Below are 15,129 nucleotides of genomic sequence, written 5' to 3'. Positions count from 1 at the left end.
TCATGACAATTACAGTGCGTATTTAAAACAAACCTGATTTGCATCCTCACAATGGCACTAGCAGTGACACTCTAATGCAACTGGTGTGAAATTTGAACAGAATCATCTTTCAGATGTAGAAACATATCTACCAACTTTTGATTCTGTCATCAACTCCTTAGTAATGTTGCAATTTTTTCCCATTATTGTATTTGTAGATAATTTGAGGGTATACATGGTGTAAAATTTAGCACATATAGCTGTCAACTCTGGCAGCAACAATGGCTCTAAAACAGCTGGGTATCATGTCAGACTGAGCTTGGATGATAAATACAGGCTCATCATTCCACACTGCTTGAGCTCTATCCCAGAGTTTATCAGTCATAGTTGCTGGCTAGTTGTAGCATGTCAGTCTCCCTGCGACCCATTACCAGATGTTTTTAATGGGTGAGAGATGTGAAAAACATGCTGGGTATGGCAACAATCGAACACCAACCATATTGTGGGCCATCAGGACAGCACAGATAATATGCAGTCTTGCATTACCTTGTTGAATGAAAACATCATGGAAACCTCAAAGATAAGGCACTACCACTAACTTTAATATGTATGAAATGTAATGGCTTCCCATATTACAGACTATAAAAACCAGCTATGATTGTGTTGTATATTCAATGCACCCATTCCCATCACATCTTTATGATGATCATGAATACAATCTGGCAAAGTGTGTTCTCCTCAGAATCTCCACAGATGGTCCATCATGATGCTCTACACAGAACTAGGACTTGTCTGAAAGGACTTCATCATGACACTACTGTGTCCAGTGTTGTTGTTGTGTATATAACTGTTAGCACTTTTCCATCTGCTGCCGTATTGATGGAACCTGTAACAGTGGTCACCAAAGTCAAATTTGATGGTCCACCATAAATCATCACACTGTCTGTGTGGATACTTGTCCTCCTGCAAATGAACTCTTTTTCTGATTCGAGGTATGTGATGTGACTGTACAGTTCTGCATGACCAAGAAAATCATATTTCTTTCCTATGGGGTGCTAGTTACATGGGGATGTTGAGCTCCTGCGTGGTGTTAAGTATGCTCCTCCTGAATCCATTGATTGCATGTGGTCCTCCTGAATCCATTGATCCCATATTCACATGACAGCCATGGGATTCCAACCAATGTGAGCAGCAATATCGCAAAATGATGAAGCAAAATCTTGATGTGCCACAATCCTGCCGGTGACAAATTCTAACATATACTGGAAGAAATTTCTCCTTTTTACACAAGTTATAACACAACTTTTCTTAAACAGCTCTTATTTAAGTATGATTTCTGAATGAGGAGTCCGCTGTATAACTGTTCCTTATGCACAGAATGTAGATGGAGTCACTCCTACTTACTTATTGTTGTTACTCTGAAATGCTAATCATTTGCACATTCAAGCATGTTAAGCATGTGGTATACATGTGTCAATTTGACATTTTTAGCATGCTACATTTAGGGTGTTGCAGTTTTAATGGCAATTACTATAATAATAATATTAATCTGCTTGCCATCTCCCCTACACACCTACACAAACACACACACACACACACACACACACACACACACAGAGAGAGAGAGAGAGAGAGAGAGAGAGAGAGAGAGAGAGAGAGAGAATCTTCTCTTATTTTTCCTGCTTGCTTACTTCTGTTATTTGCTTTGTCTGCAGGAATGAATATTGTATCTTAAAGAATTTGCTACTGGCTTACATGTGTACTTATCGTTCACAACACCGTTATTCTTATTGATGAATATGCTCATGTATTATATACAGAATTTACTTACTTTTAAATTCTGTTGTTCAAGAATATCAGTAGCAACAAGGCAAGATATTCTATGAGAGAATGCGATGATTGCTGCTATGTTGGGAGTGTTTCTGGCTGAATGCTGCTTTAATAAGATTTCAATTTCAATTTCTTCAATCTGCAAAAAGATAAAAATAATATTATAATTTCCACTTTTAATTAAATAACAATAAATATTTAAAATTGTGAAATGACGTAATTGGAAAATTAAATGTTTAACAGCTGTATAAAACCCTTAGCTGGCTGGACTTCCACAATAACAACTTTACAGAGACCCTGTTACTCATCAGAAAATATTGGGATGCGACTATCTTATTAATAAAATAAAAACATGAAAATATTTTTTTCTCACATAGTACCAGATTGAAATACTTGTACAAATATCAGAAAATTTAGTAGCATTTTTAACTAAAGACATTTTACAGTCCAAATTTTAACAGTAAATTGCCAAAGCATTTGTAACCAAGATCTTACTGCCCTGCAGGTAAATTGTCATGCTCAAAATATTCTCATTAATAAGGCATGAAATGTTTATCAGAAAGACAGATTAGACACCATAAGGAGGGGGGAAATGTTCATTGCAGTAAACAAAAATATTGTGTTTATTGAGGTCAAAATTCAGACTGACTGTGAAGTGTCCTGGATATGACTCGAGTTAATCACTAGATGTTTTTTCTGGCCACTCAATTTTGCTATACTAGTTGCAGAATCATTCTAATTGTGTCTAAAGTAAATAGCATGAAAATGCCCTGATCATGAAAAACTTACTGAATGGGACTTTAACCTGTTGAGGATAGACTTGTGACGGATTTAATGTACCTGATATGGATAGACAGTCTTGTGAAGCAGTTCTGAACATGTTTTCCAAAGACAAACTTGAGTAGATAGTTTCACAACCCACATGCAATGGGAGTAGTTTAGATCTTGTAGCTACAAACAGGCATGACCTTATGAACAGTGTCAGTATATCAACATTTTCAGTATATCAACATTTTCAGTATATCAACATTTTCAGTATATCAAGTCTTGCAGGTCTCAGATATTAAAGGAAAGACATTTTAATGACAAAGTTGCTGACTGCTGCTTATTTACTGGCTGACTAGCTTTTGGCCTTTCCTGTTTCTGCAAGCCACTTACTTGCATCTAGGATATGGTTGGTGTGGACAGTCCTATTGTCATCACACTTAAATGAATCTCATGTCTCCATTGTACAGCTTGCTGTGATCCATGCAAAACAATCTCTTATACACAACTGAATATTTATTCTTATTGGATTACTTTGTGTGTTATGCTGGCTTGCATCAGCATCTGTCAAAATTATGATAACACCTACGATGAAGAATCCAGAGTGACACACAGTGTAATACAATAAGAACAAATTCACCATTATGCATAAAATATCATTGTCACATGGATCACATCAGGCACCGGCTGCGGTGGCCGAGCAGTTCTAGGCTCTTCAGTCTGGAACCGCGCAACTGCTATGGTCGCAGGTTCGAATCCTGCCTCGGGCATGGATGTGTGTGATGTCCTTACATTAGTTAGGTGTAAGTAGTTCTACACTCTAGGTGACTGATGACCTCCCATAGTGCTCCGAGCCATTTGAACCACACATCAGGCTGGATGGTGAAGATAAGAGATTCATTTGAGTGTGAGGACATAAATAGAACTGTGGATACCAACAATATCCTAAATATGTGCCTTGTGAAAATGGGCAAAGCCTAAAATTAGACAGCCAGTAATAAACAGCAGCTTTGTTGTTAAAATTTCTTTTCTTCAGCATCAGTATAGACACATGGATTAGTGTTCATGATGTCATCATATCGATGATGGCTATAAAGTTAATAAGCCTGTCGAGAAGGCTAGGAGAGTATTTACACTAGAAAGTGTAGATAAGCAGTTGTTAGCATTCTACCTAGGCAATGAGTGGACATCATTTAGTTTCAATATGACGACCATAGTGGAATTATGGACAAAGCTTAAACTGATTGTAAATCATGATCTGGAGGAGTATGTGCCGCAAGTAAATTAAGAATGGAAAAGAGTCACTGTAGTTTAAAAACAAAGTTCAGAAAATGCTGAGGTGCTACATGGGTCAAAGACTTTTATCCAGTCACTAATTGACCAGCCTGTTGTAGCAATAGAAGGTAATAAAATGAAAGCTGAAGTTTTATATTTTTCATTTAAGAAACCAAGCACACAGGAGGAGCTACACATACCATCATTTGACCATCACACAGACTCCCATATGGACAACATAGTAATAGGCATTCCTTGTACAGAGAAGCAACTGAAAGAATTTACAACAAATAAGTCACCAGGTCCAGATGAAATCCCAATTCAGTATTACAGGTATGAGCCCCTTAATTATCTTACATTTATCATGAATATCTCACCCAGCACAAAGCTCCAGGCAACTGGAAAAAAACATAGGTAACTCCTGTATATGAGAAGGATGAAAGAATGGATTCACAAAGTTATAGATCAATATCCTTAATACTGGTCTGCTGCTGAATTCTTGAACATATTCTAAGTTTGAATATAATAAATTTCCTTGAGACTGAAAAGCTCATGTCTACAAATTAGGATAGATTTAGAACCCATTGCTCATGCAAAAATCAGTTTTCCTTTTCCTCATATGATGTCCTGTGAACCATGCATAAAAGTCAACAGGCAGATTCCATATTCCTAGATTTCCTTAAAGTGCTTCATACAGAGCCCCACTGCTGACTGTTAACAAAATCCAAGCACAAAAAATAGGTTCCCATACAACTGAGTGGCTTGCACACTTCTTAAACATGTTGCCCTCAATGGCTGGTATTCAATATCGACAAGGATATCACCAGGAAGGCCCCAAGGAAGTGTGAAAGGGCCACTCCTGTTCTCTCTACACGCAAATAATGTTATGGACAGGATAAGCAGCAATCTGCAACTGTTTGCTGATGATGCTGTAGTATATGGGAAAATTATCATCATTGAGTGACTGTAGGAGGACACAGAATGACTTAGACATAATTTATATTTGGTTTGATGAATGATATCTGATTCAAAAGGTAGAACACTTTAAGTTAATGAAGATTAGTAGGAAAAACAATGCAGTAATATTCAAATACAATATTAGTGGTATGCTGCTTGATCACAGTCACATCGATTACATATCTGGATGTAATTTTCATGTTTATTTGGAGAATTTTAGGAAAGGAAAGCTCATTTATAAAGGAGCCCACATATAGAACACTACTGCACAACCCATTCTTGAGTACTGCTTTAGTGTTTGTGATCCCCAACAGGTTGGATTAAAGGAAGACATTGAAACAATTCAGAGGCATGCTGCCAGATTTGTTACCAGTACGTTCAATCAACTTGTGAGTATTAGAGAGACATTCATGAAGTCAAGTGGGATGCCCTGGAGGGAAGAATGTGTTCTTTTTGTGAAATACTGAAACCAGCATTTGCACCTGACTGCACAATGATCTACTGCCACTAACGTGCATTTCACCAAAAAGACTGTGAAAATAAGTTGCAAGAAATTTGGGCTCATACAGAGGCATACAGACTGTTTCCCCTCACTCAATTTGCAACTGAAACAGCAAAGTAACTGATTGGTGGTGGTACAGAGGTTTGCAGATTAAATATGTAGTTGTACATTTCAGGTTCCCAAGTCTCTTTGTCTTCTAGATGATGTGTAATTTTTTTTTTTATGTTTTGGGTAGAACACTGAAGTTTCCTGGTTCATCAACTTGGAATGTGCTTTTGGGTTCATCAACTTGGAATGTGCTTTTGATAGCTGATACAGTGTTCCTCACTTTGATAGATTTAACTGCAGAAGTGAAGAGTGAAAGACTTATTACTTTTAAAAAACACAAAATGAATATATAATGAAATTAGTACATAAAATGCTTTTAATGGGAGAGATGAGTGTGATATTCTGTTTCCAAATTTTTGATCTTTGGTTTTAATTTACTTTGGTTTAATCCTAAATCTGCTCCATCAGTGATTTCCTGTCCGTTACTTTTGTTGTAAGAAGACTGACAAATGCAATGAAACCTCTTTCCATAAGACATGAAAATGTAAAAGCTATCAAAAGCTTAAAAATTTTGTATTTGTGGGGATCTACAGCCTCCAGACATTAAATAAATGTAGACGTGGTCCATAGTAGGCAGTAATCTGTTTTTATTTAATTGTGCAAATAGCTAATTTTGACTACAGGTATTACCAGCTCCCATCAGTTACCATGTGGTTGTAAGAAATTTGTGCAGTAATGTTTTATCTTAATGTGAGATGTGAAAGGCATGGAAATATATGCAGACAATATAGTGCTTTTCCAAGTTGGTTTTACAGGTGCTTGACAATGACAAGTAGTCAAAATTAGCTAATCACATGATTAAATAAAAATCACATTAAAGCATATTACGAACCATGTTTATGTTTATTATCAAAAGCTTTATTGCAATAGTTAATAGTACAGGATAAGTAACAGATATGTCTCTCTGATGGCTGAACTGCTGATATTCATTTCTAAACTGTATTTTAATTCTTTGTTAGTATGTATTCTGATCAGTTCTTCTTGTAATATGACATCCATTTCCTTGACATCACTGTAGGGACTAATAATCCACTATGGCATTTACATAGAGTCCATCCTCAAGCCTAAATTCAAAGTCAGTGTGAATGACATTTAAATGTTGAATGTAGGCTGAAAAGTCATCACCTTGGCAGTTTGTATGCAAAAAATTGGGAAACTAGTAAAATTTTCACCATTCAGAGTTTTGCTTCATTAGTTTAATTCTCGCAAGGATCACTAAAATGATGGACTTTTTCTGTATCAAATTTAGACAGTCAGCTTGTAATTGCAATTAAATTTAATAAACAAATTGTTAAATAAGCAACGTCTGGTCTCTCCTTGATTAAATATTATTTTAAAATTGCATCTGTAGCATCCAGAAACTCTCCAACTGCACAGATAACCTAAAATTTTAGGCTTTGCTAAGAATTTTATTTACTGCATTAATGAAAAACTGAAGAGATTGATGCAATATATCACTTACATTTTTAGCAAGTAAATGTTGTCAATGAAGGAGGCAGTGTATTGCAAATACCAGGGAACATTTTATTTTAAATAGCTTTTCACCCTCTTTTACACCCTTGATAGTGTCCAAACATGGGCAGTGCTCCATCTGCTACTGCAGATATTATATTTGATAAACAGATCACTTTTTAAATGAAATAATCTTTCAAATCATTAGATATTGGTTCACTTTTAGTGTATATTGTCACATTTCTCATAAAGAGCAGTTCTTCATGAACAAAATGCACAGATACCAATAATAATGCTTCATCACCATGTAAAATTCACTAATACAACTGTACAGAGAAATAGGTCATTTGCAGATAGTTACACATGATACTTCCAGCATCACAACTTACTTAATCAATACCCCATTTTTGCTCAGAGGAATTCTTTTAGAGTCCATAAGCAGATCTGTATACAAACGTTTTTGAAACCTCTTTAATGGCTGGTGAAATTAACTATTCTCCAATAGTATAAAGGTTTTCCAGGTTTTGGTTTAAGTAGCAAGGTACTGTAAGAAGCCTGCAGACTATCATCATCTCTCTGTGACATCAAAGCAAATATACTGTTCACGTTGGGTCACTTTTCACATTTTTCTTTCAGTATTTGAAAGTGTTTCAAATCTTTAGCTGTTTTGTCAGGGTGACACATTCTTGGATGATCCTTCAGCTTGGATGGGTCCATAGTGTCATTGCTTAACACTTTGCTGTGTAAAAGGCACATAGGTAATGGTTTGCCCAACAATGAAGGAATTAAGCCAAACTTCAAATAATCAACAGTGTACTGTCTGTGTTTCTTTTTGGCTTTGGCCATTTGCTACCTGTGGACCAAAAATTAAGCTATTCTCATAAAACGATAAGACACAGCAATCAAAATCAACCCTCTCAACCTCAGGTCATGATTGGCACATCTCTATGCAGTCAAAGGAACTACAAAAAGGGATTTTACAAAAAATAATTTAGTTACTTTTCTCCCACACTCCCAAACAATATGATATTGATTGACTTTAACTTCTATGGTAGTTAGCTAAGTCTATTCACAAAAAGATGAACAGGGGCTCCCTAGTTCTGGATCAGCAGAAGTTAGTCACTTCTGTTGACTAATGTCTTGTGTCCAGCCACTGCAAGCCTCAGTAATGTTACAAAGAACCTTGTGCATGTAGTAACTGCAAAGTGATTGTTGTGCCATGTTGTATTGTGTCACAAATTAATATATCTCTTGATGAGTGACAGACCTCTTGATGAGTGATGGAGTGGTTCCTAGCCTATCACAGGCAGTATCATATACTTTTTCCACTCCTCAGAGAAGGGCATGGGATAGTATGTTGTTGGAAAAATAATTAATAATGTTGCTGAACACTGTCAGCAGGAGAGAGAAAACAGAGTTACTCCACTCCCTGTCTTAGCTGATGAGGCAAACACTGATGTACACAGGAGCAAGCTTCAGCTCTGCGAGAACAATTTGGAATTTTGATTACGATCTGCTTCAATGGGATCCACTTTTGTGGATTCCTATTTACATCTAATACAGCCCCAACTATTTTATTGCTGAAATGGGCTCCTTGTAGGATGGAGCTAACTCACTCCGGGAATCACTGATGTAGATATACATGAAATCAATTTTGACAATACAGCAACATATTATGAAGTTATAAGTGGCCAAACTGACTCTGCTGCTGCTGCTGTGGCTGTGAGTCACACCCTGGACAGCACGTACTGAGTGGGCATGGATGGGATGTGAAAAGCACAAACAAAAGTCAATACATTTATAGACCCATCTTTCCCAGATAAAGAGAAGGCAGCATTCAGCAGTTTCAGATGGTTTAAATTACTTGGTTACATAATTGCATATAATTACTGTACATGACTTTGCACTTAAGCAAATAATGTAGGGTGTTCTTGTAATGTGAGTCCTTGGATTTGTTGGATACCTAATCATTGAAACAGAAGTCATGTGAAAACGAGCTCTTCCAAGTAGCTCATAGCTTAAATTTAAAGTGCAGAAGCAGAAATAATATGTTGGGCTGGTGTACTTCAATCAAAATGTTTCATAGTAGAATTAAGTTATAAAGATGTTAAGAACAACTGCAAAGTTAGCTATTATTTTATTATGAAGAAATCATTCAGTTTTCTCTTTGTAGTGCCAGACAAGTATTTGCATGTCTCATATTTCGTGCAAAGACATCATTAAATGAAGGGAGAGGGGTGAAACTGTGCCAAAACATGGAATTATTCCTGATCATGTAAATCTGATAGCATGTCATAAATTAGTACTGATTTTATTTTTCCGTGCTTAAGAATAAAATTATGTATTAAATACAGAGTGAAAATAGTGTAATGCAAATGGACATGAAAGTACTTGTTTTGTGTTTTGATGAGTGTTTGTAGTTCCTTTGCATAGTGTTTTTTTATTTTTTTTATTGCAACAAAGTATAAAATTATGTGGTGATAAATGTGTGTAAAATTATATAATGAATTTAGGTTTAAGTATTTAAATCTTATAAAATTGTAAACAATTTGTGGCCATGTTTAGGAATTATTTTGATTAATGTAGTGTCACGTGACCCAACTCAGGACTGGAAATATTACTGTGAAAGTGGGGCTTTTGGTCGTTGTCCATTGTGGTGGTAAGTTCAGAGCAGCAAAGTGCCACGTGTGTAAGCATGGACGCCAGTGTATGTGAATGTGAATAAACTGTGAAGGAACAATGTGAAAGTGTGTATGTGCAACACAATAAACCACGTGTATGAATTGCACCAATTATTATTTATCCAGATCAGATTTATTTGTGAACTTTAATATGCATGGCCACAAAGTTAGAAGGGCTTTTTTTTTTTTTTTTTTTTTTTTTTTTTTTTTTTTTTTTTTTTTTTTTTTTTTTTTTTTTTTTAATAAATAGGTTTCAATCTGAACTTGTATAGTGTACCTCATTTTGCGCAAGGTTCTGGTATAGACAATTGTGTATTCAATTCCCTGCTCTAGCCAATATATGACTCAGTATTAGGGGTGCAAATGCAACCATTCACTACCAACCCGTTTGCAGATGAGCCACGTGCAAAATAGGTAGTGAATGAGTCTGAGTAGAGTTATAATTGGGGGCTCGTCCAGGATAAGACTCTTCTGTTTTCATTCTATTCCATAATACTTCGTGATCGGCTGTCAGTCTGATGTTTAGGCTTTTGAACAGTCAGTATGGGGGCTCTGAGCTAAATTGGTGCATCAGCAGTAGCAGCATGTGCTGGACAAGATACGTGCTGCCGCATGGTTACGCCAATATAAGGCCACCACGATTGTGATGCAGTCATTTACATTGCATGGTGAGTCGACCATGCACTACAACGGGTGCCGAACACATGCAATCTTCTGTGCCACGTCCACGTGTTGCCACGGGTGAAACCATCATCCGTGCCACGTCCATGTGTTGCTGCGGCTAAAGCAGTCAACAAAGTTGTATCCACGTGCTGCTGAGGATCAACGCCGTCATTCGTGCCACCGACCTAAACGTCTACATGCTGTCAGGGGCCCACGCCACATCTTCTCGCTCCTGATTGAGTTTTCTGTGCGTACATGTCGCCGACTACAATTCATTGCATAGCTGTGCTGCCACCGCTGACTGCAGACATCGTGTCACACGAGGATATAAAAGTACAGTCATTAGCCATGGCTGATGAGATGCATGAATACCTGGGTGCATTTTTTGTAAAACTTAGTGGTAAATTAGGAGAAATAGATTCAAAAATAGGGAATATAAAAACTGAAATAGTTGGAGAAATGGAGTCAAAAATAGGTGATATGGAATTGAGGCTTAGTGATAAAATAAAGATAGTGAGTGAAAACTTTGATCAGCTAGATCTCCAATTCATTCAGATTACAGATAAAGTCGAAAACATGGTTAAAATTGTCAGGGGAATTACTGAGAGTGTTGATGAGGTTGAAAAGGGACTAGTAGCCAAGGTGGACACTGTGCAAAGTAATCTTGTGGGGCAGATTCAGGCACAGGAACAGAAATGCACATTATTTCAGAAACAGAGGCAGACATTGAATCCATTAAGATGGGAGTGATGGACCATAAGGGGATTACTGATATTAAGAAGGAATTAGAAGGGGAAATAAACATATTGAGGGAAACAGTTAATACTGTAGCAGCAGGGAATGGAAATTTGTTGTTGGGATATCCTATGGGGCACGGATTTCAATCAAAACCTTTTTGTGGGGAGAATAAATACCACGCAGTTGACTTTTTAGCTGCATGTAAGGATAAGTTTGTGACAGGGATGAGTGAGCAGGCAAAAATTAAATATGTTAAGAGGCAATTGGAAGGGGGATCTCAAACATGGGTTAACCAAAATGCTAAAAAATTTTGTGATTTTAAAACCTTTGAAAACCTGTTCTTGAACAAATACTAGGGACAGGTAAAACAATTAACACTGCAAAATGATTTTCTGAATGGATCCAGTTACAAGAGTTGAAAGGAAAGTATGAGAGAGTTCTGTTAGAGAACTGAATAAATTAAATCATCTGGATATGCCACTGGGTATATTAACAGAAATATCAACACTAAAGAGAAGATAACCAGAGCATTTGCAATGGGATTTGATTCACAGTGCAACAGATTCAGTGGAAGAACTTCTTAATTTTGTGGATAATATGGACCAGGCATTATATTACAGACCTAAATACATGAAACAGAGGGAGAGTGGAAGGTATTATGAAAGGGGAAACAGTATTAATTATGAGTACAGTAATAATCATAACAGGTGGAGAGAGGACAGAAGTGATGAGAATAATCAGGATAGAGATTGGAGAAGCAGGCCACAAAGAGATAACAGATATTTTTCATTGGGGGGGGGGGGGGGGGGACAGAAGAAACAATTTTGATCAGAGGAGTGATAGAGAAGGTGTGAGAACAGAGGGAATGCCAGATACAAATGGACAGGGTAGGCAGTCAAAAGGTCCGCAGGGGGGCTAGTAATTCTGTGAACAGGGCCAGCCTAGGACATGATGGGATGAGTAATAAAGTTAGCAAGGAAAATAGGGAAATTGGAATGTATCATATGGAGACTGTCTTAGGAAATGAAAATCTGTGTGTGTGGGGGGGGGGGGGGGGGGGGGGTTAACAATTACAGAAATAGAAATAAAAGGTATAACAGGGAAAAATGGAACACGGCTAATATCAGCAATGGACAGTGTGAGCTTAACATTGATGACATGTTTAAGAGGGAAGAGAAATTACAAGCAGAGGAGGACAATATTGGTTTGTGTGCAGCAGAATTCATTGAAAGATTGGAGACAGATGTAGTTTCATCAAAAGGGGAAACAAAAGTGTATATGGAACTAAGGGGCAATGTTCACAGTAATAATGGATGTGATGAACGGGTAGAGATGTCTATCGGAAATAGTCTGGAGAATTATGAAATAGGTGAGGAGAGGATTATTCAGTGTTATATAAAGGTTAATATGAGTGGTGTATATAACAATGTGGAAAAATGCTGGTAAATTACCTACTGATAATGTTACTGGGCTTGTGGGTGCAGGTGATAACTGTGGTAGTGACAATGAGTCCAATGTGGATCTGGAAATGTGAAATGATATGGAGAATGTTGCTGTAGGTTGCCCTGAAGATAAAATCGAAACCTATGTTTTCTTAACTGATGAGGATGCAAGCCTGATAGATGTTGGTTGTAGATGGTTATGAAAGGAGGAGGCTGATTATGATTTGAGTGATTGGTTATCCTATGCAAAATTACATGAAGCTTTGTAGCCTGAAGAATGGGGTGAAACAAAATTTAAAATTGCCAGAAAATTGGAAGAATTAAGTGAAGAAGAGAATGTTGAGTTTGCTATTAAGGATCTGTTTGAAGGGGATACTGATGTATGCTTTGGAGAAAGACCTAAAGATATTTGCATTATGCATGAGGAAAGCAGGAGTGAAATAGAAAGTGATTTATTATAGGAATCAGGGTTGAACAGAGTAGAAATAGTGGTGATACAGCCAATAGATATAGCATTATTTGACTCTGGCTCAAGTTTATCTGCAATTTCTGAATCTTTCTGGCAGCAAATTAAATGTTTAGGATTAATGGAACTACCAATTACAGGAGTAAAAATTAAGACACCAACTGGGACATACAGTAAGCCCACCAGCAGAGAAGTGTCACTGGAATTTAAGAGTAGTGATTATTGTTTTGATATTAGTTGCTTTGTGGTGAAAGGCTTGGCACTGAATGTAATTTTGGGCATGGACTTCCTGTACAAATATGACAGCAGCATTTTTGTAAAGGACAGAGTGGTAGAATTTGATGCTGGTTGAAACAGACGAAGAATAAAATTTAAAGGGAAATTAAAAGGGGGGGGGGGGGGAGATAATGACTCATTTACAAAGGATAGATGAGGTAGGTGATTAATTGTGTACTGAACAGCAGATATATGACAAAGTAAATGAAATGGGACATTTAAATGAGGAACAAAAGGTGCAGCTTACAGATTTATTGTGTAAACATAAGCATGTGTCCTGACAGACCTGGAAAAGTTGTAGATTTCAATTATGTTTTGAGGGTATTGCCACATGAAGTAATAAGCGCCAAACCTTACCTTATCGTATAGCAACAGCTGATAAAGAGGCTGTAAGGGCCAGGATACAGAAGATGTTGAAGTGAAGCATACTGGAAATGGGGAGGAGTAAGTATTGTAATCTAATAGTAGTGGTGAAAAAAAAGATGGTTCTATAAGAATAGTATTGGATGTAAGAAAGCTAAATAAAATAATAGTCAAGGAAAATGATCAGCCAGAGAACATGAATGACCATTGCAGAATTTTTATAATGCTAAAATTCTGTCCAGAAATCAAACGATGGAAAATCCAGGATGGAATGTAACAATACCAGAGAAGGAAAGATGCCACTCACCATATAGCGGAGATTCTGAGATGCGATAGGCACAATAAAAAGATTCACACAATTATAGCTTTCAGCCATTAAGGCCTTTGTCTGCGTTTACCCCGCGCGCGTGTATGTGTGTGTGTGTGTGTGTGTGTGTGTGTGTGTGTGTGTGCGCGCGTGCATCGTGCGTGCTTGTGTGTATGTGTGTCTACTGCCGAAAAAGGCCTCAATGGCTGAAAGCTTTAATTGTGTGAATCTTTCTGTTGTGCCTATCACGACTCAACATCTCCACTATATGGTGAGTAGCAACTTTCCTTCTCTGATATTGTTACATTCCACCCTGGGTTTTCCATAGTTTGACTTACGTAAATGTGAATTTTTTCAAGCAATATTACTATTTCTCAGTCATCAGCAAACTCCTGCCCAATAAAGAGAAAATCAAGGCCATTGTAGACTGCAAGGTGCCAACAAACAGGAAACAACTGAAATCATTTATAGGACTATGTTCATTCTATAGGAATTATATACGTGATTATAGCCTGAATTCACCTAACTTATGCAGACTATTAAAGGAAAGTGTAACCTGGTGATGGGCATCTGAGTGTGACAGGGAATTTAAAGCTATAAAGAAAAGCTTAAAAAAATAACAAAATTTTGTATTACCCAGATTTGTCTTTGCCCTTCTGTATCGGGGCAGACAGCTCAGATTACAGGATAGGGGCAGTGCTATTTCAGGAGAGCATAGTAGATGGGAAGACAGAGCACAGGGCTATCGCTTTTGCAAGCAGAATGCTCTCCAAACATGAATTAATATATGGTATCTCAGAGAAGGAACTTTTAGCCATAGTTTTTGGATTTTGAAGTTCAGGATATATGTGAAAGGTAGGAAAGTGATTGTATACACAGACCATAAGGCTCTGAGCTATTTGCAAGAATGTAAGCTGTTGAATAATACTCATGAGATGGGCCATGTTTCTGCAGCAGTTTAACTACGAGATAAGATATGTTAAAGGCACAGACAACAATGTGGCTGATGCCATATCAGGGTTACCTTTCATTGGAGAAGAACATGAAGGGAATGGAGACGAGAAAGAACTACAGATACTGTACATGAAAGGAGTGGGTGGAGAGAAGGAAATCAAATCCATCTGTTAGGACATGAGTAGACTTCAGAATGGGGACCAAACCTTGAAGTTTATCAAAGCAAACTTTGGAAGTAAAGAATATGAAAAAAATTCTAAATATTATAGAATTTATCAGGGGATTTTATTTAGGCAAAGAAGTATGGACAAAGAGGAGTGGAAGGTATGTTTGCCAGATGAGCATGTGGAAACATTAATCAATTACATCCA

At 37.2% G+C, this 15,129-nt stretch overlaps 1 protein-coding gene across 1 annotated transcript in view; it reads right to left on the bottom strand.

The window, feature by feature from the left end:
- The window catches only part of LOC126474698 (uncharacterized), a 282,698-nt gene that overhangs the window by 22,245 nt on the left and 245,324 nt on the right, over positions 1-15,129 (bottom strand). The window contains exon 7 of the mRNA XM_050102175.1: positions 1,811-1,948. Coding sequence (XP_049958132.1) covers positions 1,811-1,948 — 138 coding nt within the window. The remainder of the gene's footprint in view (positions 1-1,810; positions 1,949-15,129) is intronic.

The sequence above is a fragment of the Schistocerca serialis genome, chromosome 4 (genome assembly GCF_023864345.2).
Source record: "Schistocerca serialis cubense isolate TAMUIC-IGC-003099 chromosome 4, iqSchSeri2.2, whole genome shotgun sequence".
In the NCBI taxonomy this organism is placed as follows: domain Eukaryota; kingdom Metazoa; phylum Arthropoda; class Insecta; order Orthoptera; family Acrididae; genus Schistocerca; species Schistocerca serialis.
The sequence above is the reverse complement of the archived record's forward strand: the minus strand, read 5'-3'. Positions and strand labels throughout refer to the sequence as shown.